This window comes from Hypanus sabinus, chromosome 7 (genome assembly GCF_030144855.1).
Source record: "Hypanus sabinus isolate sHypSab1 chromosome 7, sHypSab1.hap1, whole genome shotgun sequence".
Lineage (NCBI taxonomy): Eukaryota > Metazoa > Chordata > Chondrichthyes > Myliobatiformes > Dasyatidae > Hypanus > Hypanus sabinus.
Window position 1 is genome coordinate 127,716,804 of NC_082712.1, and position 27,010 is coordinate 127,743,813.

Below are 27,010 nucleotides of genomic sequence, written 5' to 3' on the forward strand. Positions count from 1 at the left end.
TTCCACAGATACTGCCTGGCCTGATGTGTGTTTCTGCTATATCTGCTGAATCTGTCCCTGGTTATTGCCTTTACAACTTTCCCTGCCACGAGGTCAAAATGTTATTGACCCAATATATTCTGGTGCTATTTATCCTTCTGCTTCTAATGATGTTGCCTGATCTACTGAGTTGCTCTACAACTGGGTTGATTTCTTCACTCCAGATTACAGTACCTGCAGTATTGTATATCTCTGCTAAACTTGCTGGTCTCTTGGTGGTTATTGGATTTATTCCTAAGCTCTTGTGAAGAATGATCTAACATTTCCAAAACTAAGACGGCATCTCTGAATATACACGGTAGATGTTTGGAAGGTGATTACCCCAGCTTCTGAAGTTTTCTCCTTTATTTCCCTCAGGTTTCCGGGCTGCAAGCCATCTGGTCCTTTTGACTTATCCACTTCAAATCCAGTCTGCATTTCTACTAACCTCTTTAAATCAATGTTTTAGACCATCCAGAATTTCAGATCGATCTCTCTACATCAGAACTGCTTCTTTTATAAAAAAAAACCTGATGTATAGCACTGCCATGCTCCTGCCTGAATGAGTAGATCACTTTTAGATGGCTGATCGGCACCACTTCTAATTTGCAATTCTTTCCCTGTTTACATGCCTTTAGAATACTTTGGATCAACAACTTAAAGGCCTCCTATTGTTGAATTATACTTTTGCGAGCCAAATGTGATTCCAATTTACTCTGGCCACATCTGTACTCATCCTATTGGAAATGGACTCTCTCCAGTTGATTATTTTTAACTTGAAGCAGTCAGAGTGGTGTTGTGGTTAGCACAATGCTGTTCAGCACAGGTAACCTGGGTTCAATTCCCACCACTGCCTGTAAGGAGTTTGTACGTTCTCCCCGTGATCATGTGGGTTTCCTCCAGGTGCTCCGGTTACAGTCCAAAGATGTAACGGTTAGTAGCTTAATTGGTCATTGTAAATTGTCCCGTGATTGGGCTAAGTTTAAATCAAGGGCCTATTCTGCACTGTATCTCAATAACAAAAAAATCCTTTTCCATAGCCAGTCTAAATGTTATGGCATAATGATTGCCATTTCTGAGGTAATCAAAACTAACCATCCACCCCCACCCCCCACCTAATGCAAGCTCCTCTTGGTTTGGCACCTTCCTCTTATGGTCAGAAACATGCTGACTGAGGGTATTCTCCTCAACAACAACCCTCTTTATCCCTTATACTATTGGTATCCTAGTCTAATTTTGGACAATAGTACGTGCCCTAGTCCATCACATTAACCCATTTCTATAGTCAGGTTTCTGTTATTGCTGCAACATTGTAATTCAATGGGGTTAATTGAGCCCACAGCTTTACAATCTGGTTTAGTGCACCTGTGTTCAATATTGCACTGTGAACTTAAACCTTCTACTCAATTGGTCTGGTCTTCTGTAAAAATTATCTTCTCCTTATTCTGGTGCTATTTCTCTGTTTAAATAATTTACACTATTTTTCTATTCTAATGCTGCCATCCAATGTATTTTCCACTGCATATAAGTTGAAACCTCCCCCTGCATTGCACGAGCAAACCTCCCCGCAATTATTTGTAGTTCTGTTGAAATGTGATTCCTCTTGGCTGTACATTTCACCTCCTCCAAAACTGGTCCCGATGCCCCAGTATGCTAAAGCCTCCCTCCTCCACCTCTTCAGACATTCGTTTATCTGTTTCTTTTTCCTCTGAGTGCCATACTCACTGGCATGTGGCACAGGGAGAAATCTGGAGAACTCCAAATTTATTTCCTAATGCTTTAAAATCTGCAAACAGGACCTTTAACCTCCTTTGTCATTGTTCACCCTCCTCCTCAAATATTTCTGCAGAACCCAGTGATATCTGGAACCCTGGTACCACAGCTGTGAGTATGACAAAACACCCAACTATACTTTTACCTGTAGAACCCCAAGCACCTGTCCTTTGCTTGACCTTTCGCCTGCCTCCTTGCACAGTGGAGCAACCCATAGCATTGTAGTCTTGTTTTTTGCTGCACTTCTCAGGGGCTCCCTTTAGTACTGAGAACCTCATGATGATCTGAGAGCAAAAGGCAAAGAGTGGGGGGAAAAAAAGAGGCTTTTTCTGATTGGCTGCCGGTAACTAGTGGTATCCTACAAGGGTTAGTGTTGGGACTGCTCCTTTTCATGTTATTTATCAATGATCTGGATAATGGAAGTGATGTATTTGTGGACAAGTTTGCAAACGATTCAAAAATATGCGGAAGGGCAGGTAATGTTCGGGAAATACAAAGTCTGGAAAAGGACTTGGACAGATTAGGAGAATTAGCAAAGAAGAGGCAGATGGAATACATTGTTGGGAAGTTCAAAGCTAAGTAAGTAAGTTTATTATCAAAGTACATATATATCACCATATACAACCCTGAGATTCATTTTCTTGTGGGTGTACTCAATAAATCCATCTAGAATTTTAGAAGGAGGAGCTTAGGAGAATCAATGGCGCCTAACGGTGACTCCCTTGCTTACATCTTCGGAAACAGCTCTACTTCCATCTTTAATATCTTTATTTTTCCCTTTCAGGGTTCTTTTGAATATTCTGACCTGGAGTTACATGCTGACTACGGTTCTTTGCGGGAATGGGACGTGCTCTCGGGGTTTCATGACTGGCCGTTATCGGCACGGCCTAAGAGCTTCTCTCGCCTTCGGAGGTCCGAAATATTGTCGCTCTGGTGACGGGGTGTTCAGAGGTCAGTGTCCGGGCAGGAGATTGGTGTGTCGTGAAAGATGGTAGAGCTAAGGCTGTGTGCCCCGAGTCCCGAGATCTTTGGGCACAAAACTCAGAAAAAATGACGCAACGGGCTTTTAACATTGTAATCCAGTGAGCTGTTTGTTATGTCTCCCCTCTCGCTGTGAAACAGGGGCACCTCTTTCTCCCTTATTAGGGGGAGAGAGAGAGAGAGAGAGAGAGAGAGAGAAAGATACTGTGGTATGCCAAATACCAGGTGAACGTGCAGTCTTTGGGATACTGCAAGCCTGTATCTTTGCTGTTGCTTTGCTCACGCTTGAGTGCTAGGTGGTGGGTGCCAATGCATTTTTTTGCTGATGGGGGAGGGAAATAATTGCTTTGCTGCCACTTACACATGGGAGGGAGGGGAACTTAGGGGGGGGGGGTATTTTGGGGTTCTAACATTTAACTGTCATTCATTCTTTGGGGGCACTCCTCTGTTCTTCATAGATGGTTGTGAAGAAAAAGCATTGCAGGATGTATATTGTATACATTTCTCTGACATTAAATGTAACTGAAATCTTTGAATACTAGCCATAACAGGAGCAATGAAAGACTGCACCAAATTGGGCGTTCAACAGTGTACATAAGGCAACAAATTATGCAAATACATAAGAAAGAAATAATAATAATAAACAAACAAGCAATAAAAATCGAGAACATGAGATGAAGAGTCCTTGAAGCTGAGTTCACAGGTTGTGGAAACACTTCAATGAAGTTGAGAGTTTTCCCCTTTGGTTCAAGAGCCCGATAGTTGAAGGGTAATAACGGTTCCTGAGCCTGGTGGTGTGAGCCCTAAGGCCCCTGAACTTTCTCGCTAATGGCAACATCAAGAAGAGAGCATATCCTGGGTGGGGAAGTGGAGGGGTGTGGTGGTCCCTGATGATGGATGATGTTTTCATGTGACAACCATGGTCGGGAGGGCTTTACCCGTGATGCACCGGGCCATTATCTATGGAAGTTTGTCAAAGTTTTAGATGTCATTCTGAATCTCTGCAAACTCTTAAGGAAGTAAGGGTGCTGCCGTTGCTTTCTTTGTAATTTCACATACATGCTGGGCCCAGAAAAGGTTCTCTGAAATGATAATGCCAAGGAATTTAAAGTTGCTGACCTTCTCTATCTCTGATCCTCCGCTGAGGACTGGCTCATGGAGCCCTGGTTTCCTCCTCCTGAAGTATATAATCAGCTCCTTGATCTTGCTGACATTGAATAAGAAGTTGTTGCTATGGCATCACTCAGCCAGATTATCAATTTCCTTCCTATATGCTGATTCATCACTACCTTTGAGTACTGTATTGTCGTCAGCAAGCTTGCATATGGCATTGGACCTACACTTAGCCAAGCAGTCACAAGTGTGCAGCAAATAGAGCAGGGGGCTAAGCAAACAGTCATGTGATGCACCTGTGCTGATTGAGATCACGGAGGAAATGTTGTTGCCAAGACAAAATGACTGGGGTCTGCAAGGAGGAAATTGAAAATCTAATTGCACAGGGAGGTATTAAGGCCAAGGTCTTGGAGCTTATTGATTAGTATTCAGGAGATGATGGTATTGAATGCTCAGCTACTGTATAGTTGATGAAGAGCATACTGACCTTTGCTGCCCAGATGTTCCAATACTGAGTAAAGAGCTCATGGGATCGGCATCTGTTGTGTACCTGTTGCCCTGGTCAGCATATTAGAGTGGATCCAAGTCACTTCTCAGGCAGGAGTTGATACATTTCGTCACCAAAACACTTCATCACTGTGGATGTAAGTGCTAGTGGATGATAGTTATTGAGGCAGGTTAGGCACAGGTATAATTGAAGCCTGCTTAAAGCAGTTAAGCACCTCAGACTGTCGAAGAGTGTGGGTACCTCAGACTGTGGGTACTCAGACTGTCGAAGAGTGTGGGTACCTCAGACTGTCTAAGAGTGTGGGTACCTCAGACTGTCTAAGAGTGTGGGTACTCATACTGTCGAAGAGTGTGGGCACCTCAGACTGTCGAAGAGTGTGGGCACCTCAGACTGTCGAAGAGTGTGGGTACCTCAGACTGTCGAAGAGTGTGGGTACCTCAGACTGTCGAAGAGTGTGGGTACCTCAGACTGTCGAAGAGTGTGGGTACCTCAGACTGTTGAAGCAGGAGGGTACTCAGGCTACTGAAGAGTGTGGGTACCTCAGACTGTGGGTACTCATACTGTCGAAGAGTGTGGGTACCTCAGACCGCTGAAGCGAGAGGTTAAGGTATGAGTTCATGCACTTTATTTATTATATTCAATTTGTTTTATTTTATTTAGAGATACAGTGCAGAACGGGCCCTTCCAGCCCAACGAGCTGTACCATCCAGCAACTCACCTATTTAACCCTGGCCTAAGCACAGTACAATTTACAATGACCAATTAACCTGCTAATGGGTACGGCTTTGGACTGTGGCAGAAAGCTGGAGCACCCTAAGGAAAACAACAGACTCACAGGAAGGACATACGAACTTCTTACAGAAGATGCTGGAATTGAATTCTGAACTCCAGTGCCCTGAGCTGTATTGGTATTGTGCTGAATGCTACGCTACCATAGAACTTTGGTAGAAGGGAAAAGGGGTAGACTACTTTCTAAATGGGGGCCAAATTCAGAAAGCAGAGCTACAAAGGGACTTGGGAGTCCTAGTGCAGGATCCCCCAAATGTTAACCCGCAGGTTGAGTCATTGGTGAGTGCAATGTTAGCATTCATTTCAAGAGGACTAGAATATAAAAGCAAGGATGTAATGCTGAGGGTTTATAAGTCATTTTTCAGACGACACTTGGAGTAATGTGAGCAATTTTGGGTCCTATATCCAAGAAGGGATATTCTAGATTTGGAAAGGGTCCAGAGGAGGATCGCGAGAATAATCCTAGGAAGGGTTTATGTATGAGGAGCATTTGATGGCTCTAGGCCTGTACTACAGCTACCTGTACACCGGTGGCTGTGGAGACAAGTCATTGGGTATATTTAAAGCAGAGATTGATACATCCTTGATTAGTAAAGGTGTCAAAGGTTACAAGGCGGTGAATGGTGTTGAGTGAGATAATAAAGCAACCATGGTAGAATGGTAGAGCAGACTTGATGGCTGAAAAGCCTAATTCTGCTTTTATATCTTATGGTCTATGACCTCAAGGGCTTTCTAAACCACCTTCCTTTATCTGTCTGAGAGTTGCCTCACTGCCTGCACTCCCTTGAGCTGGGGTGACCACTTTCCAGAATGCTCTTTTCTCATGGACAGTGACATCAGCTGTCGCTGAAGCACAAATCCAAGAACTTAAACTTCTCCAGTTGACAACACTTTTTGTGTTGTTATAATTGTGTGGCTTAGTACCACACTACCATGTGTAAGTTTGCTGATGATGCCACTGTAGTTGGGTGTATCAAACATGGTGACAAATCAGCATATAGGAGGGAGATTTAAAATTGGGTTAAGTGGTGCCACAAGCTCTCATTCAACTTCAGAAAAACCAAAGAATTGATTATTGACTACAGGAGGGAGAACCGGTCCTCATTAGATGATCAGAGTTGCACAGGGTTTGTAACTTTAAATTCTCTGGGACCAGCCTATTGGTGCCAGTACAAAAAAAGCCCAACAGCACTTCCATTTTCTTAGAAGTTTGCACAAACTTACCCTGTCATCTAAAACTTTGACAAACTTCTTTAGGTGCGCGGTGGGTTGCATTATGGCCTGGTATGGAAACAGCAGTGCTCAGGAATGGAAAAGTATACTGAGAATGATGGATTCAGCCCAGTCCTTCACAGGCAAAACCCTGCCATTGAGCAGGAGGTACCGGAGCCTTAGGTCCCGTACCACCAGGGTCAGGAACAGTTATCACCCTACAGTCATCAGGCCCCACAACCAATGGACTCACTTTCAGGGACTCTGCAACTCATGTTCTCAATATTACAGTGGATTCCAGTTAATTAGGCCATCAGTTAATCAGGGCAGCTGCTTATTTGGAAAACTCTTTAAGAACAAAAACTAATTAAGAAAATAGTCAGGATTCCCTTTGCTTATTTGGGACATTATGCCACTGAGTTGGGACAGCTGACTGTTGCCAAACAGTTCTAACTAGCATCAGTCGTGCGCATTTGTGTGGGCATTCTACACCGTACTTAGAGCAAATAGCTTTTAACTATCATCAGTTGTGTGTGTTTGTGTTCAAAAAGCAGTGATTTTTTATTACTGATAGTTGGTGAGAAATAAGCAGTAAGACTCGCTGTGGTTTCAAGCATTCAGGCTCGGAGATGCCAGAAACAGTTGGGCATGAAAATGAAATGATTTCACTACTTCAATGAGTTAGGAAATTAGAAGAATTTGAAGGCATCAACAATCATCTTGGTACAATGAAAAGGAAGATTTGGAGAATGCAACTGTCAAAACATTGTATGAAGGCAGTCTGTTATCTGCATTTGGTGTCTTGTGCTAATTTTGTTTATTTACAGTTAATCAAAAGAACATGGCAGTGTACGCTGGATAAATTCATTCATTGATAACTATTAGGAACTAATACACAGCTTTATAGTATTGTAGAGGTATCTACTTAATCTTTATATACCTTCAGCAATGTAAAATCTATCAGCTCCTGATTCCACAGATTCAGCACTCTCTGAGAAGAGGGGTTCCTTCACACCTCGGTTTTAAAAGACTGACCTCTAATCTTATAACTAAGTCCCCATGTTCAGGATTCAGAATCAGGATCAGATTTATTATCATGAAATTCATTGCTTTGTGGCAGCATAGAAATTACTTTTAGTTAACATAATAAACGTTGCTAAAGAGGAATTGAGAAGTAATGCTCATGGGTTTATAGAAATCTGATGGAAAAGGGGAAGAAGCTGTTCCTAAATAGCTAACTATGGGACTTCAGGCTTCTGTACCTCCTTCCCAGTGGTAATAAAGAGAAGTGAGCATGGTGGTGAGGCTCCTTAATGATTTTACCACTGGTGAAAATTTCTCAATATTGGCTTTGTCATGCCCCCTGAAGATCATATGTTTTTCAAAACGATCACCCTTCGTTCGTCTAAACTTCAATGAATTGACAACTAATTTCTTTAGCAATTCATGACGGGACAATAATCTCAACCCAGGAATTGACCTGATGAAATTCTTTTGACTTGTGTCCAATCCTTTCTAAAACATGGGGACAGAAGTTGTACAGAGTATTTCAGGTATGGCCTTACCAGTAGCCTGTATAATAATAACTATATGTTCCTATTTCTAAATTCAAAGCCTCTTGCAGTAAAAGCTAATAAGTTATTTGCCTTGCCAACTACCTACTTACTAATATTTTGTGGTTGATACAAATGTACACCGAGACCCCTCTCACTTCACTCTTTTGCAATCTTTCTCCATTAGATAACACTGTATGTTCCATGGGTCTGGGGTAATCTGCTATACCTCCATTTATTACATTCACACAATTAATAGAGAAAGAAAATAATTAAAATACCAATATTTTAAATTACTGACCAGAAATAACGTTCAGTTATTTCTTTTAAATCCCTGACTCTTTGTTTAAGCCAATGGTTTGTTTAAACTCACTGGACACTGTTTCCCACTAACTTTTCACATTGGAATTTTGTTTTCTGGACAGGATTGAGTGCTGTTGAGAATGAAAACAGCAGCTGGGATAGAAATCAATGTCAATACCTGAATTGTTTTCAAGAAATATTTATCAAGATGGGATTCCTATGATGCACTTGCCAGCTCACGTGTTATGTTTTGTAAATTCAAAACATAAAACTATTTCAAAGAAAGACATGAGATTCTGAAATGTGAGTCTACCTTTGTGTTTACTTTAAGTGAGCCATGCAGGCATCATGTAGTAGCGTCATAATGTATACAATTCTCTTAGTTTTACATATGACCCATAATGAATTATTTAAACAAACAAGAATGCTTAATCAACAACATATTTTCAATGCTACTCATGCACTACTGAAATATTAAATACACAGCATTATGAGTTAAGCTTCTTCATTATCTTTGCAAACTGTTAAGTTAATCAGTAACACACACAAAATGCTGGAGGAACTCAGCAGGCCAGGCAGCATCTATGGAAAAGAGTACAGTTGATGTTTTGGGCCAAAACCAGTCCTGCATCTGCAGATTTTCTCTTGTTTGTAAGATAATCAGTACACTGGATTACAACTCATGGTCTCGGACATTAAGTGGACTTGGATATTCACAAAACACTGAAGTTGCGCTTATAGCAAAATGTGAAAAAGAGGCCAAAACTCACAAGGATGGAAAGGGGAAAGTTAAGCTCTTACCAATGGTGAAGGAGTGCCAGTTAGACACCTCTCTGATAGCTGAGGGATTTTTGTGACAGAGCTTGAAAATTATCTTACTATACAACTGCTGAATGATTATAAATGTCTGTAATTTATTTCATTGAATTTATTTATTCTGAAACTTTATTGATTGAGATTAAATTGCACAGCAGATTTGATGGGCCTAATGGCCTAATTCTGCTCCTGTGTCTTATGATCTAATGGGATTGGACTTGTGGTGCTTTTATAAGTAACACGTTTCCAGACAGTCTTCAATGTCATAGGTTAGATGCTAATGGTATAACTTCACTAGAATGGTTTGGTTACAGACAGTTTTATAGCACAACTCTTCAGCTTTATACCTAAAAATTCATATCTGTTCTGTATTCACTACTTGACATGAGTGAATCAGTTCAATAAAGTTTCATATTTTATACAAGAAGTAACAGAGGTGTATTGAAAAAACAATTGCTCTCTTCTCCCCGTTTCGCCACTGGTATTTAGGGCAGCAATGGAGGTTCTCTATCTCTGACAATGTTCTGGGCTTTCTCCACCGTGTCAGTAGCTCGTTTTTCATCACTGTCAGTCATGCAAGTCCTGGGTGGAGACTCAGGAATACCACTGTGCACTGATGTAGAAGGATTCTTCATTGCTGTTTCTGTTCAATTTTGTTTTACCAGTGGAGGTTGTTAGCCCTGAGCTGAACCCTCCGAACCAGGAGGACCAGTGTACAACTCTTAGTCTGGTATTTACCCTTTGATCTGCTGGGCATGGGTGACCCTACCACGAGCCAAACGATAAGACCCTGACTCCAGTCAACAAAGCTCTCCAGGTCATTAAGCCTCCAAATCACAGCCAGGTTGCGGTCCTCTTGGAGGAAAACAATTGATAGCAAGTAAGTTCAAACCAAACTTTAGTTTAGTTTACAGGATGATACTTTGCAAACCCATAAATGACTGATCTATCAAGAAAGTTTAAAAAGAGAAAATCAGAAATGTTCGACTTTAGAGATAGGACAAACCGAACAGACAATAATGATGAAGCTGCTATTGTGCAGATCAAAGCAACACAATCCTAAAGATGTGAGAACCTAACTGTAGGAAGATAAAAGAAAGAATAGACTATCCAATAAGATTGTGACAGACTTCTATCTTTTCCATGTCAAGTCTTGAGTCTATTAGTTTCTAATGATCTCAATCAATGGACGGGCATCTACAGACCTTTGGGGAGGAGAGTGCCAAAGTTTCAGTTGCTTCAGTAATTGTTCTGAGGAAGAAATATCTCCTCATTTCTGTTCCAAATAATCACATGATTCTTTTAGATTGACCGTAGATCTCAATTCTCCAGCTAGAAAATGGTCCCCAAGCATCTCTTCTGCCAATCTCTTTTACAAACATCCAATCTCCCATACTGTCTTAATGAGCCTAAAATTAATCATTAGTTTATTTTCCTCAATATTGCTTTTTCAGTCACTCATTCATCCCAGGAATTTATCTACCAATTCTACCCCAAATTAGCTCCAAAGGAAGTATATCTTTCCTTGGTTATGAAGGCATACTGTAGTTAGTAGTGAGTCGGTTTGTCTCAATGCACTGTCGTGAACCAGGGGTCACAGTCTCAAAGTAAGGCAGTCATCATTCAAGATGCAAATGAGAAGGAATTTCTTCACATAAAGAGTTGTGAATCTTTTGAATTCAATATCAATATAAACCTCCCACACACACACACAAAAAAGGGTTATATACCTTCTTTCTTCACCATCTGAATGGAGCTACAACAGTTTGCTTTTCTGACCACAACAAAAAGGGCACTGAGATTTCTAAAAATTAGCTGTAGCAAATCCAGAATGGAGAGAGGGCAAAACAAAAACCCAAAACCTCTGGTCTTTATTTCTGTTCAGCAATATTTTATGAGAAAGGTTTGAGAATAAAATACTGACAAAAATAGACTAGCTGTCCTCCTGTATAAGAATGATTTTGTTACTAAAGGGTGACAAAAAAGTAGGGATATACAGATGATAGAATAGATGATTATCCTTATTCTGGTGAAATCCTCCTGACAGGTAATCTAGGAATTACTCAAATATTTGCTTGAAAGGTCCAACTCCAAGTTTGATCAGGATAATTATTTACTGTTTGTATCTGGATACTTCCTTATGAATAGTTTTCTGCATCTTTGTGCTGCCACATTGTGGTGTACGCCTGTTTAATATAGCCTTCTGCCACAATATAAAACACAGAGAGACATATGGTGTTAATTCAAGGATTATGGGACCCTCTGCTGAGTTAAATTGGACCACAGAAAAGGCCATTGTATTATTTTCTCTCCTCAAGTAGTGCAAATAAAATTTAAGTTTAAAAAAAAATTAGACAAGTTCCTGACACATTCATTCAATGGTTCATCCATTGGCAACTCCATTAGTAACCTCCCAAACTGAGTCACAACAGCGACAAAAACAACACCACAAGCTGTCACACTAGGGTCTCTCAGCTCTGCACGATGAAGCCTTGCTTTAAATAAAGATTTGAACATTTCAGAGTAGTTCATAACATCAAATAGTAAAAAATTACAAAATTCATAGCATTTATGGCTGAACTTTAGTATCCCATTGCTTTTCCTGTTTCACAATCATATAGTTGGGTTTCAATGTTTTAGTACTATGCTGCATAGTCAGTTTTTCAGCTGCAGTCTGGTTCCTGGAGAGGCTCTTACTGACGCATATATATTGACTGGATGATCCACAGGAAGAGGAGAATGCCCAGCTTCAGCCTGTGACCCTGGTCATTCATGGACCAGTCCAGGACGGCAGCTGTGAAACAAGCACATCAGTTTCCTAAACCTGCTGATTTGTAAGGGGATAGGGCAATCAATGATCCAATGATCTGCTGGCACATAAAGCATTCCAACATTGTTTCAATCCCCCAAAACAGAGATGAGGCAACTCATGGATCCTTTGTCTTTGGAGTCCAGTCCCAGCATTATCCGCTCAGGGGTATGAAATGGGGACGGTAGGGATGCAGAAGTTCCTGCAGGAGAAGATAGGTGAATTCCCATGGGCCACATTCCCCACCCAAAGCTGCTGATGTATGGAACAGCTAACTACCCATGGGCAGCATGCCTCGTTTCCCAGAGAACTGTGAAGTACTCAAATGTTACAGTGTTCTGTTCAGTGAGCACAGCCTCCAGTCACATGCCACATTCCTGTTCAGTGAGGATAGCGGGTGTCTCCATGGGGACACTTCGCTGTTCCTTGCAGACTTCATTTCATTTCTAATATGTTCTTACAACAGAGAGAGGCCATTCAGCTCTTTGAGTAAATGCTGGATCTCAAAACAATCCCCTTGCCCTGTAACCTCTCACACCAGCCCACCAACTCCACCCTGATTTCCCTGCCATGATCTGCACCCAGGAGGGTAACTTTCAGTGGTGAATTAACCTACTGACCTGCACGGTCCAGGGACATGTGAGGAAATGGAAGGAGCCAAAGCTCTCATGGTGACAGAATGGACAGCATCTGTGCCTCCACCACAGCCATCACCGTCACCGACAGGACTGCCCCCATCACCGGTAGAGATGTGCTGTGGTTCCCAGGCTGCACACAGCCTCCAGTGAGAATAGGAAACCTTCACTCTACTGCTTCTGGCCTGACAGATTCCAAAGTCTTGGCAATATAAGTATCCCAATTCCAGTCTTCATCTGTGTTGTCAGTGGATACACAGACCTATTGCAGTGAGGCCCAGCAGTTGATTCCCTCTCCCTCATGTAAGATGGCAGCTCACCAGGGCCTGATATATCTCCCTTGAACATAGGACTTTTTCACTTGATCGTCCCTCACAGTGCCAGTGTCAGGCATGGTGCTGGCAAGATGGTTCAAGATGCTATTCTTTTTCATCTTCATGCACCTCATCTTTGACCATTTCTTCCTCAACAGTCCCTCAGGATTGAGGAGGGCTTGCTTCCACTGTGAACATTTTGCAACCAAAGGTGAAGAGAAGTATTGTGGGAATGTTGCAGCCTTGTTTGACAAGGTCTGCGCTGAGAGTGGGTCTGTTCCTGACCCACTGGTTAATATCATAGCCTGGCATGTTGTTGTGGAGCAAGTGTAAGATGAAAGCAAATTTCTGTTGGCAACTTAATTTGAGAAGGACATTCCAAAGTTATTTCCAGCTGATGGAATGAAAGGCACAGGTAATCTTCTAAAATACTAGTGACTTTGGAACAGCCTCCACAGATGGTGCTTGACCCTCACGATTCACCCAATATTTTGGATTTAATTCTTGATTCTGGCATCTGAAGGCTCAGGGGCAGTAGGGAGTAGCTGCCAATGCTTCCTTCATTTTTCTGGGAGCCGTCGCGCAGAGAATATTTTTGTTATCGTGACTCTGGACGCACAGAATCCCCACGATTTGGGGAGCAGCTCTTCCTCCACTGGCAAGAGGAGGTTGACGAGGAACCCGGCGAAAACTTTCCCCGCGTTAAACAGCATGGGCATCCCTCCGAATTTACCACAGTTGGATTTGCTCTCCTTTTGAGAAGATGGTTATGATTAAGGCTTCTCATAGGTTCTTGGGTACAGCCTCCTCAACCCAGATGTGTGTTACCAAGTTGTGGATTTGTAATCAATGCTCCTCACTGCCGCGTTTGGATTTGTAACAATACCTAAGCAAGCTGAAAACGTACTTTCTACTCCCTGGGTTATTTGCAATATTATTTTGCTTTTCGCTTGATTTGTTAATTTTCATATATATGCTCCTACTTATGCAATTGACATGTGTGACTGACTATAAATAACAGCTGTGTGGTTCCTAATACTGGCACGGCGATGACCCAATCCGTGAAATTAAAATCCTCACCACGTTTTGTCAATACATTTCGATTGCTCCCAGTTCTGGCTGTTCTGTGGTATTTCCTGCCACAGGCTCGCAGACAGCTGTAAGGCTGCGAGATGCTAATACTTGTGGGAAGCTTGTGCTCTTAATCTCTTCCAAGCAAACTATTTCCCCAGCGAGCTGCACCCCAGTTTTCGGCCTTTTTCTTTCGCTCCATTTGTCTAGCGACAGAAAGAGCAGAGGACGTTCCGGCAGCAACAGTGAAGGAGGAAAGGATATAGTGGAGAGTGAGGGGGAGGGGTTTTCTAACCACCCTTTCCGAGGAGGCTGAGACGTTCCCCCAGCAGCTGCCGAAGTGCACCCACGCCCCCCCCCCCCACCCCATTGACTTTTGACCGACAACATGACTGTTGAACCATCCGTGAAACGGATCTCTTGGGACTTCCCGGTATCCAAGGGTCATCTTAAAAGAACTGGGATTTAAAGCAGTTTGCGACCGGCTGCAGCGCTGCACGTTGAACTGTGAGATGCCTTCCATGTTGCAAGAGGTAAGCTGTGTCTGGTCACGTAGGGACGGGGAAACACCTATTCTCATTCCTTTCTGAGCAGTCAGCATCTTCCACGGAGCTGGGGATGTGCACAGCTATTTCTCGCTCGTCTTAAAAAGCATGCCTTGGAAAGTGATGCTGGGCTAGGTGTAGATTTATGCCCCCCTTTCTCCATGCAAACCGTTTTATCTAGTGCAATGAGTGTCCGGAAGACGTGTACATCTGTATTGTGAACAAAGACCACTAGCCAGCTCCGCGATCAACGGCGGGGCTGTGAAAAGATTCCCCACTGTGTCATGGACAGCAGCTAGAAACAATAGTTCATTCACGGCCAGGCTCCGTTGGCGTGTAACCCTGCTCCGTTGAACTTCTGCCGAGCGAGTGTCTGCACGCACACTGCAGTCCCCAGCAGCAGAAGTTGGCACTCGTCGGATTCACCCAGCCCAAGTCAGTGGCAGGCGTCAGCATCTGGATGTCAGGTTTGACTTTTGTACGGGGGCAGGGCTGGTGGCGTTGCTCCAACGCCCCGTGATGTTTCCACAGTGGGCGCCGTCTCCTGATCCTCCCATCCCGTTCAGATTTCAGCCCGGGAGTCCGGGGTTGTCCAGTGTGAACGGGCTGAACAACCACCGGGAGAGATCAGCTGAATTGTCCTCTTGTTAACCGTGATAACCGGTCACACGACATTGTTTTTTTTTAAAAAAGCATTGGCAAATTATTTGAATCGAAATGATATTTTGGTTTTGATGTACGTTGTGGAGCCAGCGATGAGCAATGGTGTTGGATGGGTGAAGCGGTCAGTCCTTAGAAATGGCTGGGAGCTGGTTCGCGGTGCCCATTTCTCCCGGGCATGTTATTCCAATACTTAGTGACTGTGGAAAGAGTAGAAGGTACGGTCTCCCGTCGTTGCTCATCCCCCTCCCCACTACCCCGCCAAGGGGGACTTTGCAGAGCCAGGACGGAGTGAGTGCGGTTCTTGCAGTTTCAGGGCTGGGTGCCGTGACTAGGTTATTGGGAACGGGGATGGTGCTCACTGCCGATAATAACATCACCACCGTCCTTGGACAGTGTCCGGAGCGTCATCCACTTGTTACATAGAACATAGATCAGTACAGTACAGGAACCGACCCTTCGGCCCACAATGTTGTACTGAGCCAAATAAATCAGTAATCAAACGGCAAATTAATCTCTTCTGCCTACATAATGTCCATGTTCCTCCATTTCACTCACATCTATGTGCCTATAAACGTCTCTTAAAAGTCCTTAATGTATCTGACTCTAACACCACCGAGGCAGTGTATTTCAGGTATCCATTACTCTACATAAAATACTTGCCTCTCACATCCCCTTCAAGATTACCCCCTCTCATCTTAAATCCATGCCCTGTGGTATTAGACATTTCAATGGGGGAGGGGCGGAAAGGTACTGTCTGTCTACTCTCTTGATACCTCTTGTAATCTTCTAAACTATCATATCTTCCCTCAGCCTCTGCTTCTCCAGAGAAAACAAGTCCAAGTTTGTCCAGCGTCTTGTTATGGCACAAGCTCGCCGATCCAGGCAGCATCCTGGTAAACCTCTTCTTCTGTACCCTCTCCAAAGCCTCAACGTCCTTCCTGTAATGGAGTGACCGGAATTGTATGCAATACCTACTGCAGATGCGGCCTAACTAGAGTCTAATAAAGCTGCAATATTACTTCCTGACTTTTGAACTCACTGCCTTGACTCATAAAGCCAAGCATACCAACCACCTTGTTAACCATCCTGTCAATCCCTGCAGCCACTTCCAGGGAGCAATGAGTCTGGACCTCAATATATCTCTACTCATCAACACTGTAAAGGGTCTTGCGTTTAACAGTGTACTGTCTCTCTTCATTTGACCTACCATGGTGCCACACTTCATATTTAGCCATGTTAAACTCTATCTGCCATTTCTCTGCCAATATCTGTAACCAAGCTATATGCCAACTCAACCTATATGCCACTGTGTTCTTTGCCAATCATCTACATCATCCACAACACCACCCATCTTTGTATCATCTGCAGACTTACTAATCCATCCATCTATATTTTCATTAAGGTCATTATATACATCGCAAACAGTGGCAGTCTGAGTACAGATCCCTGTGGAACACCACTAATCACAGACATCCAGCTAGAATAAGTCCCTTCAACCACCACCCTCTGTCCTACGGCCAAGCCAGTTCTGATTCCAAAAGGCCAATTCACCATTGATCCTATGTATCATAATCTTCTGGATGAGCCGCCATGAGGGACCCTGAAGCCTTACTAAAATCCATGTAGACAACATCCACGGCCGTGTCTTCATCAATCACCCTCATCACTTCGTCAAAAAACTCAATGAAGTTAGTAAGGCACCACTTGCCCTGTTGAAAGCCATGCTGGCTCTCCCTAATTAGGCCACGGTTTTCTGAATGTTCATAATCCTATTCCGAAGAATTCTCTCCAGTAACTTCCCTACCACTGGTGTGAGCCTCACTGTCTATAGTTTCCAGGGCTATCCCTGGTTCCTTCTTGAACAATGGAAATTGCCAGTCCTCTGAGATCTTTCCTGTGGCTAGAGAGGACACAAAGATATTGGTTAAGGTCCCAGCTATCTCTTCACCTGTCGCTCTCAATAAACTGAGGTACATCCTATCAGGCTCAGGGGACTATTCCACCTCAATGCTTTTTAAGAGACCTGCTGCTTTACTTCAAAATGCATTGATCTCCCTATCCTCCATGCCTTTCTCCTTGGTAATGACTGATGTGATGTAGTCATTAAGGACCATGCTGATGTCCTCCGCATACGACCGAATATTCTCCTCTTTATTCTTGAGTGGTCCTGCCCTCTCCCGAGTTATCCTCTTGTTCCAGATGACTCACCAAGGACTTTCCATGGCCCCTCCCTGGGTTTCCTAATTCCCTTCTTGTAGTGAGCATTCACCCTCTCTGGAGGTTTCAGATCCACAATGGGCAGGTTACTGTAGGTGCGGAAATGTTCAGTCTGGTAAATAACAGGACTAGATTTGTTTTGAAGCTTTGGTCACTGTGGCACCTCAACCATTGTGGTATTTACTAGTTTGATATTGCCAAAGTCTGAACTAAAAATATAGGGGATGCTAATTCAAATAGTGCTATTAATGTTTGAAAATTAAACCTTGAGCTTCCATTCCATAGGTAGTAGTGCTTTGCAAATACTGAAGTACTTTTGAAGCTTTTATGGTGAAATGAAGCAAATTTTCGTCAGCAGCATTTGGCTGAATAGTGTGTTGAAGTGATGTTGATAAACATTGGCCAGGTTTCCAGAGCTAACTGCAGAGGCGAAATGTGCAGAATTTGGAGAGCCTGAAATAAAAACAGCAAGTTTTAGAAATATTAAACACAAAGTACACTGCAGATGCTGTGGTCAGATCAACATGTACAAACACACTAGAGGAACTCAGCAGGTCGGGCAGCATCCGTGGAAGCGAGTAGCGTTTCCTTTAGAAATACTAAGTCAGCTGGCATCTGTGGTGGGAATAATGGCTCATGTTTCGAATCACTGACCTTTCTTTGGATGCTGCTTGAGTATTTCCAGCGCTCTTACCAGCAATAACTTCATTGCTCTTCTGTTTAAAAAAAATATTTTGGGGTGAAAATTTTTACACTCGCCTGTGAAAGTTTATGACCTCGGTATAATAACCTCTGCAGAAGGCCGCACCTCTGGCTGCGCTGTTGTCCTCAGTACTGCAATAAAGTGTTAGCCTACATCTTTGGATCTGAAATTTAATCCACATCTTTATGACTGGGAGGTTATGAGCTATGGCTAATACAGTTCTGATGTTTAGGTATTAAACGAATCTCCCTCTTGTTGGATCCTACATTGAATATTGCCAGTGTTAAAACTGGGGACTGAGTTTGCACATCAGGTTGGGTTTTATTTCCTCAGATGGCATATGAATTAAAAGGAGTAAATTAATATTTATTCATTTTAGGAAAGGGAACCCGCCACAGGGTTTTGGTGGTGGTGGGACACTTAAACTACTGGGCTTTTAACAGAATAACAAGGCAGTCTCCCAGGGCACCCAAGTTCAAATTCCATTAGACAGCTGCAGAATTAAACATTGCTTGTAGTTAGTAGTTATGATTGTCTTTAAATTCCCATCTGGTTCACTGATATAATTCGGAAGAGGAAATCTACCAAACCTGCCCAGTCCGGTGTAAACATTATAGAATGGGTTAAAATGATGAGTCCATGGCCAGATTAGCCATGATCTTATTGAATGGTGGAGCAGGAGTGACAAGCCAGGTGGCCTACTCCTGCTCCTATTTTGTGTGTTCTTGTGTAAAATTTTAAGCTTTTTGTAAAGTTGTGTGGGTGGATAACTTCACCCCAGCCTCTGGAGTGATGTTGTTTATTATATCCAAATGTCTGTAGTTCAATCAACCAGTGAAATAGTGTCTGCACGCAGCACATGTCTAAGAGGGGTGGTATGGTTATTTAGTGTTTGGAAGCAAACTACTTTTCAGTTTAGCCTCTCACTGCCAGAGGTGGGAAGGGCTTTTCTCCAATGCATTACAAGAAACTATGTCTGACATTGTTTTTTTTTGTGTAAAATCACATTCTAATCATGAGCTAATCAGAAGTAAATTGCTAGAACATCTTTCTACCCACTTCTCCCAAATATTGTTCTTTTTGTTCAGTGTGCAGAGTTCCCTGTAATATTTGCACAAAATTATTATAATTCACGAGCAAGTCCTTAAAATGAGCTCAATCTGGTCTCATCCGGCCTCAGAAGAAGAACCTGACACCGAAGGACAGTTGATTGTTATCAGAGGGATTTTGTCATTTAAGATTTGTGCTTACTAACATTTTTGTTTTATTTGGGAGTTAAAGGAACCAAAAGTACACTAAAACCTTGAAATAACTAAAGCTGAAAGTGACGTTTTTGTTGGTCTCCAACCATCCAGCTTAAAAATATTTAAAACTTAATTTGCAACTTTGTAACTTGTAGCATATTTTGTTGTTTTTCATTGCTGAAGGATCGACCGGAATTTCCTGTGGTGGTGTCCTTTCTCGGGCTTATTCTGGCTGGAGGTCTCTGACTAGTGGAGTTCTACTGGATATGTAGTGAGACCTTTGCAATATGTACCTTCTGTACCTAACAAAATGGCCACTGAGTGTGCGTTCATGGTCTTCTGCTGCAGCCCATCCACTTCAAGGTTAGAAGTACCATGCTTTCAGAGATGCTCTTATGCACACCACTGTTTGACACTTGGTTACTTGAATTACTGACACCTTGTACTGGATTTTTTTTTGTTTCAAACTCTAGAGACTGTTGTACATGAAAATCAGAGGAGATCAGTTTCTGAGATACTGAAACCACCCCATTTGCCACCAGCAGTCGTTCCATCGTCAAAGTCATTTAAATCATATTTCTTCCCCTTTGTACTGAACAACAGCTGAACCTCTTCACCATGCCTGCATGCTTTTATGCATTGAATTGCTGCCACATGATGAGATTAGTTGCATTAATGTGCAGTTATGCAGGTGTATCTAATGAAGTAGCGTGTGTGTGTATTATAGAGATGAGTATGTATGCATCTACTGGGATGCTGACTGGATTGGAGGGAAAGTTCTATAGGAGAGGTTGGTCAAACTTGGGTTGTTTTTCTCTGGAGCAGAGAGGATGAAGGGAGATCCAATAGAAATTTATAATAGGTATAGAGTGGACTGTACCTTTATCCCACGGTTGAAGTGTCTAATACCAGAGGATGTGCATTTGAGAGGGGGTTAGGTTAAGAAAATGTGTAGGGCAAGTCTTTTTATTTTACACAGAAAGTGGTGAGGGCCTAGGATGCATTGTCTGAAGTGTTGGAGACAAATATGATAGAGCTGTCCAAGAGGTTCTTGGATGGGCAGAGGAATGAGCAGGAAATAGAAGGATATGGACATTGTGCAGGCAGAAGGGATTAGTTTATTTAGGCATTTGTTTACTAGGTTTAATTAGTTTGGCACAGTACTATGGGCCAAAGGGCTTGTTCCTGTGCCCTATGGTTCTATGTGTCAGACTTACTTGGCAATTTTTTCCAGATGCCACTTTATCTGGGGATCAAACCTCATCGCCCATTGATAAAGGGTCTCGACCCAAAACGTCAGCTGTATTCTTTTCCATAGGTGTTGCCTGGCCTGCTGAGTTCCTCCAGCATTTTGTGTGTGTTGCATAAACAAAAAACGACTGACAAAGTTTTTAGTGATACTCCAAACCTACGCAAGCTTCTGAGAAAGAAGAGGCATTGTTGCTCCTTCTTTGTGATGACATATATGCTTGTCTCAGGACAGATTGTCTGACATGTTGATGCCAAGGAATTTTAAACTACAGACCTTCTCCACCTCTACTCCCCTAATGACGACTGGCTCGTGGACCTCCAGCTTCTTACTCTTGTAGTTAATAATCAGCTCTATGATTTTGCTGACTTAGAGTGAGAGATTGTTGTTGTTGTTGTTGTTGTTGTCAGATTTTCAGTCTCTCTTATATATGCTGGTTTGTCACCACTTTTGACTCAACCGACAGCAATTGTGTCACCACCAAAAGTGAGTTGAGCGGAGGGCTAGGCACACAGCCATGCCTAAAGAGTGACCTGGGTCTGCTCCAATTTGCCTTCTATCACAACTGATCAACAGCAGATGCCACTTCATTGGATCCAGGTCACTCTTCAGGCAGGGCTGTGAGTTTAGGGTCAGCGACTGTAAATTCCTTTCCATCAGCCTATCAGTGGAAATGTCCTGCAACCAGCATGTAACTGTCCTCTTTTAAAAAAATATACGACAATGCCTCTACTTCCTTAGGAGTTTGTGTAGATTAAGCATGTCACAAAATTTTTGGAGAGAGTTCTGTAATGCAAGGTGAGTGGTATCTTAACTGGTTGTATTGCAGCCTAGCATGGGAACGCCAGTGCTCAGGAATGGGAACACGAGTGCTCATTAGGGATTTTTAAGAGATGTTTAGATAGGCGCGTGAATGTGAGGGGATGGAAGGATATGGGCATTGTGTGGGAAGAAGAGATTAGTTTAGTTGGCCATTTGGTTACTAATTTAATTTGTCCAGCACAATGTTGTGGCCTGAAGAGCTTGTCTTCGCTGCATTGTCCCAAGAGCAATGAGTTAAATTCTGGGCTGAGAAAAGCAGATAATCCATGCCAGATATTCACTTTGTGTGTAGAAAAGCATTCTATACAGTGTTTTGGACAAGACAAAGTCATTACAGATGACAAATGGATGCACTTTATTCAAAATTGACCGTTACTTGTGATTAAGGAAATAATTTAAATCATATTTTGAAATTTATTTTGCCAGTCAGGGAGATGACTTCAAGTGTGCCTCCTCTTCAAGCATCTGTACATGTTCAGGAGGATGCCATTGCATTTTCTATATAATAACAGCTTAATGGATACGATAAAGACATAGGAAGAGTACATGGTGGATGGAGAAGGCATTGTATGTTTTGGTTTTTGTGTGTGTGTATGCCCTTAACTCCTGGTGGAGTAATCAGGACACCGTCATGACAAGCTTTTTGCACCGATCTTTTTGGTGATTGCTCATCGTACAGCGTGTCTCGGGCATCTGAAACCTGGCGGAGCCCATCCCTCTCCAGGTTTTTTTTGTGAGGTCGAGTTGCTAGCTCGACACTCAACCCAGGCATGGATGCTTTGATGCATGGTTTGATTAAGCATGTAAGAAAGACTGAGTAATTGAGCAATTTTTAACTTGTACATCAATTGAGTTAAGAAATGCGTTCTTATCTTTACGATTGTGAATAGATTGTAAGTTTTCAAGATAAAACTTTTTCCTCCAGAAAGAAGGTCATAGTTGGGAGTTTAACATCAAAGGATATATTTTGTATCAAAAAGACAGGCAGGAATGCGTAGGCGGTGGTATGGTTCTGTTGGTAAGAGATGGAATTACATCTTAAGAAAGGTGACATGGGATCAGAGAATGTCAAATCTTTGTGGGTGGAGTAAAGAAATTGCAAGGGTGAAAAAACCATAATAAGAGTCGTATAGTAGTCAAAATGTGAGGTTGAGATTGCAAAGATAGCTGGAAAATGCATGAAATAAGGGTAATGTCACAATTGTAATGGGGGACTTTCATATGCAAGGGGATTGGGAAAATCAGGTTGGTGTCAGATCGCAAGAGATGGCTTTTTAGAGCAGCTTGTGCTTGAGCCTACTCAGGGAAAGGCTATCTTAGGTCGGGTGTTGTGTAATAACCGAGATCTTATTAGGGAACTTAATGTAAAGAAACCCTTAGGAGTCAGTGATCATAATATGATTGAATTTGTACTGCAATTGGAGAGGGAGAAGCACAAGTCAGATGTATCAGTATCGCAATGGCATAAAGGGAATTACAGAGCCATGAGAGAGGAGCTAATCCAGGTAGATTGGAGGGTGTTACTGGCGGGATGACGACAGAACAGAGGAGGCTGAAGTTTCTAGGAATAGTTCACAAGGCGCAGGATAGATATGTCCTACTGAAGAAGTAATTCTTAAGTGGCAGGGCTACTCAACCGTGGCTGACACGGGAAGTTAATGACTGCATAAAAGCCAAGGAAAAAGCTTATAAGATAACAAAAGTGAGTGGGAAGTTGGATGATTGGGAAGATTTTAAAATCCAACAACAGGTAACTAAAAAAGTTTTTTCAGTTAAAGAATAAAAGGGAGGTGAGAGTTGATATTGGACCACTGTAAAATGAAGCTGGTGAGGTAGTAATGGGGACATTAAAAAATGTAAGTGAAGTAGTGTGCTAGAAGTCCATGAGTGTCAGGGAGCAGGAGTGAATGCCATTGCTATTACAAAAAAAACATGCTAGGCAAACTGAAAGGTCTTAAAGTGGGTAAGTCACCTGGACCAGATGGAGTACATCAGAGAGGTTGCTGAAGAGATAATGGATGCATTGGTTCTGATATTTCAAGAATTACTTGATTCTGACATGGTCCTGGAGTACTGGAAAATTACAGATGTGTCTCCACCCTTTAAGAAGGGAGGAAGACAAAAGAGAGGAAATTTTTGGCCAGTTAGCCTAACTTCAGTGGTTGGGAAAGTGTTTGAGTTCATTATTAAGGACAAGATTCCGGGGTACTTGGAAGACTAATGATAAAATAAATTAAAGTCAGGATGGTTTCTGTAAAGCGAAATCTTGCCTGACCAATCTGTTAGAATTCTTCAGGGAAGTAACAAGAAGGATAGACAAAGAGGCAGTGGATGTTACTTAGATTTTCAGAAGGCATTTGATAAAGTGCCTCACATGAGGCTGCTTAACAAGATAAAATCCTATGGTGTTACAGAAAAGATACTGGCTTGGATAGTTGAATGGCTGACAGGCAGGAGGCTGCAAGTGGGAATAAAGGGGGCCTTTTCTGGTTGGCTGCCGGTGACAAGTGGTGTTCCTCAGTGCTCAATATTGGGACCGCTACTTTTCACATTGTTTGTCAATGGCTTAGATAATGGAATTGATGACATTGTGGCGAAGTTTGCAGATGATACAAAGATAGGTGGAGGGGTAGCTAGTGTTGAGGAAGCAATGCGATTGCAACAGGACTTAGACAAATTGAAAAGATGGGCAAAAAAGTTGTACAGGTCGACCTTCACTAATCCAGCACCATTGGGACCTGAGGAGTGCCAGATTAGTGAAAGTGCCGAATTACAGAAGGATCACATTAAGCAATAGCTAATCATCTCATCATACCTTTAAAATATCATGTAAATCAGTACAAGTTAGATAATAATGAAACAGAAATATTAAATAAGTAGCAAGTGAAATTTTAATAAAGTAATATACTGTACAGGCACAGATAAAATTAAGGGTACAGGTAAATGTACAGGAATTAACTTGTACAGAACAGTTGAGCACTTCTGCTTCTAAAGTGAGATATTTAGTATACCTTCAGGCAAAGTTTCATGTTTGCAAGTGTGGGGTTGTCAGGATCATCAATATCTTCATCTTGAAAAATGAATGAAGCATCAGGAACTGGTGCTGAAACTGGCACAACAGTTTCTTCAAAAGCTGTTGATGTTGGTGGCAGCACATCTGGGTGAGCAGCAGCAGAAGTCGGAGAAAGGAGGTCTTCTATACGCCACATTTCACGCGACCACCAGGCGGCCGGGGATTCGGCACTGGGCTCTTCCCTCTTCACTTGCAGTTACTGAGGGAATCCTCGTTAGTTTCTTTTCCTCTGCTTAGTAATCTGCTTAAATTCAGCAGGTTGCCACATCTGATCTGTGGTCATAGGCAGAAGAGAACGGAGCACAGGCCAGGTGACAAAGGAGGGCAGTGCACGACTTCCGGCAGGTGGGCAAGAAGGCGGACTGACCCAGCACGCCAGCTCCCCCGCTGCTGGCGGGTGAGATGGGCGGGGCCGGGCGGCTGCGCCTCACACAAATGATATTAATAAATGCAGGAAAACAAATTTTGTGCTTACAAGAGCACACCAACACGTGAACAGATCTAGCACAACCAAAGCAATGCACAGCAGATTGGTACGGTGGCCAGGAAATTTGAAGTTACAGTTGCATGGAAAATTTGAACTCAGTGCCAGATTATCGAAGGAATTGGATTACAGGTAGTCGGATTAGTGAAGGTCGACTGTAGATGGAATACAGTGTTGGGAAATGTATGATAATGCACTTTGGTAAAAGGAGCAATAGTGCAGACTATGATCTAAATGGGGAGAAGGTTCCAACATCAGAGGTGCAAAGGGATTTAGGAGTCCTCCCAGAAGGTTAATTCACAGGTTAAGTCTATGGTAAAGAAGGCAAATGCAATGTTGGTATTTATTTCAAGGGGAATGGAATATAAAAAACAAGGAGATAATGCTAAAGCTTTATAAAACACCCACCAGTCAGACCGTACTTGGATTATTGTCAACAGTTTTGGGCCCCATATCTCAGAAAGGACGGGTTGTCATTGGAGAGAGTCCAGAAGAGGTTCACGATGATGATTCCAGGAATGAAGGGGTTAACATGTGAGGAGCATTTGGCAGCTTTGGGCCTGTACTCACTGGAAATTAGAATAATGCAGGGGGAATCACATTGAAACCTACCAAATGTTGAAAGGACTTGACAATGTGGTTGTGGAGAGGATGTTCCCTTTGGTGGCGAGTATCCAGAACTAGAGGCTATAGCTTCAAAACTGAGGGGCTGGTGACCCACTTCCTAGCACACTTGAACGGGCTTACAAGTAGCCAGCGCGCCGGCACAAAGGCCAGCCCCAAAGGGCGTCAGGTCTGCTTCACCAACAAAGGGAAAAGTCTGGGGGGGATTGTAAGTACATGCCCCTACAGCATCCGCGCCTGGGGAAGGCAGGATCAGGGAGGCTTTAAAGCGAGGCTGTGAAGTTCGAATAAAATCTTCTTTAACTGCAGTTTACCGACTCCGTGTTGTTATTTTAGTGCTGTGTGTAGCACACCGCTACAATTGGTGACCTCGGCGGTCCAAACGATTTTTGGACTGGAGATGACCGACGTCGCATCTGTTCATGCGGTTTCGTTGAAACTGCCAAGCTTCTGGACGCTGCGACCTCACCTATGGTTCCAGCAAGCAGAAGCCCAATTCCACATTCGGCAGATAACCTCAGAGGACACACGTTACTACTACGTGGTGGGCTCCCTCGACCAGGACACAGCGGCCCAGGTCGCGGAGTTCGTACAGTCGCCCCCAGCAGACGGCAAGTACACGGAATTCAAAGCCCTGCTCCTCAGGACTTTCGGACTCTCACGGCGCGAGCGGGCTGCCCGTTTACTGCACCTGGATGGCTTGGGCGACAGACCTCCTTCGGCTTTAATGAATGAGGTGTTGTCTCTGGCCGGCGGACACACACCCTGCCTCATGTTTGAGCAGGCATTCCTGGAGCAGCTGCCCGAGGACATACGCCTGCTGCTGTCCGACGCGGATTTCAGCGACCCCCGGAAGGTGGCAGCCTGGGCGGACTTGCTGTGGAACGCCAAGAAGGAGAGTGGGGCGTCCATCGCACAGATCTCCAGGTCATGCTCCCAGCAGCAAACCAGACCCGGCCCGGCCACAGAGCCTGCTAACCCCAGAGGCAGGGGTGAGGAGACCAATGAACAATGGTGTTTCTACCACCAGTGGTGGGGCGCAGAAGCCCGCCACTGTAGCCCGCCCTGCAAGTTCCCGGGAAACGCCAGGGCCAGCCGCCGCTGATGGCTACGGCGGCTGGCCATCGGGATAGCCTCCTGTATGTGTGGGACAAGAGGTCAGGACGCCATTTTTTGGTCGACACCGGTGCAGAGATCAGCGTCTTACCTCCGACGAGTTACGACACCCGCAACAGGGCACCGGGTCCCCTCTGAGGGCTGTGAACGGCAGCACAGTAAGGACCTACGGCACCCGTCAGGTGCAGCTACAGTTCGGCTCCAGCCAGTTCACGTGGGACTTTACACTGGCCACCGTAGCCCAACTGCTTCTGGGTGCGGATTTTTTGCGGGCTCACAGCCTGCTGGTCGTCCTGTCAAGGCAGAGACTGGTCCACGCCGAGACCTTTCAGACGTTCTCTCTGGGAGAAGCCCAGTTGCCAGCCCCACACCTCG

General features: G+C 43.4%; 1 protein-coding gene across 4 annotated transcripts in view; it reads left to right on the forward strand.

Annotated features, from left to right (window-relative positions):
- Nucleotides 1-2,594: 2,594 nt before the first annotated feature.
- The window catches only part of LOC132397167 (oxysterol-binding protein-related protein 5-like), a 168,418-nt gene continuing 144,002 nt past the window's right edge, over nucleotides 2,595-27,010 (forward strand). The window contains exon 1 of one of the 4 annotated variants that reach the window (XM_059975563.1): nucleotides 2,595-2,742. Coding sequence is in view for 1 of the 4 variants with exons in the window: in XM_059975561.1 (XP_059831544.1) it covers nucleotides 14,408-14,428 (21 nt within the window). In the remaining 3 variants the exon portion in view is untranslated. Of the gene's footprint in view, nucleotides 2,743-13,896; nucleotides 14,429-14,483; nucleotides 14,908-19,477; nucleotides 19,631-27,010 lie in introns of those variants that run through there. The other 3 variants (XM_059975561.1, XM_059975562.1, XM_059975564.1) reach the window with 3 other exon arrangements.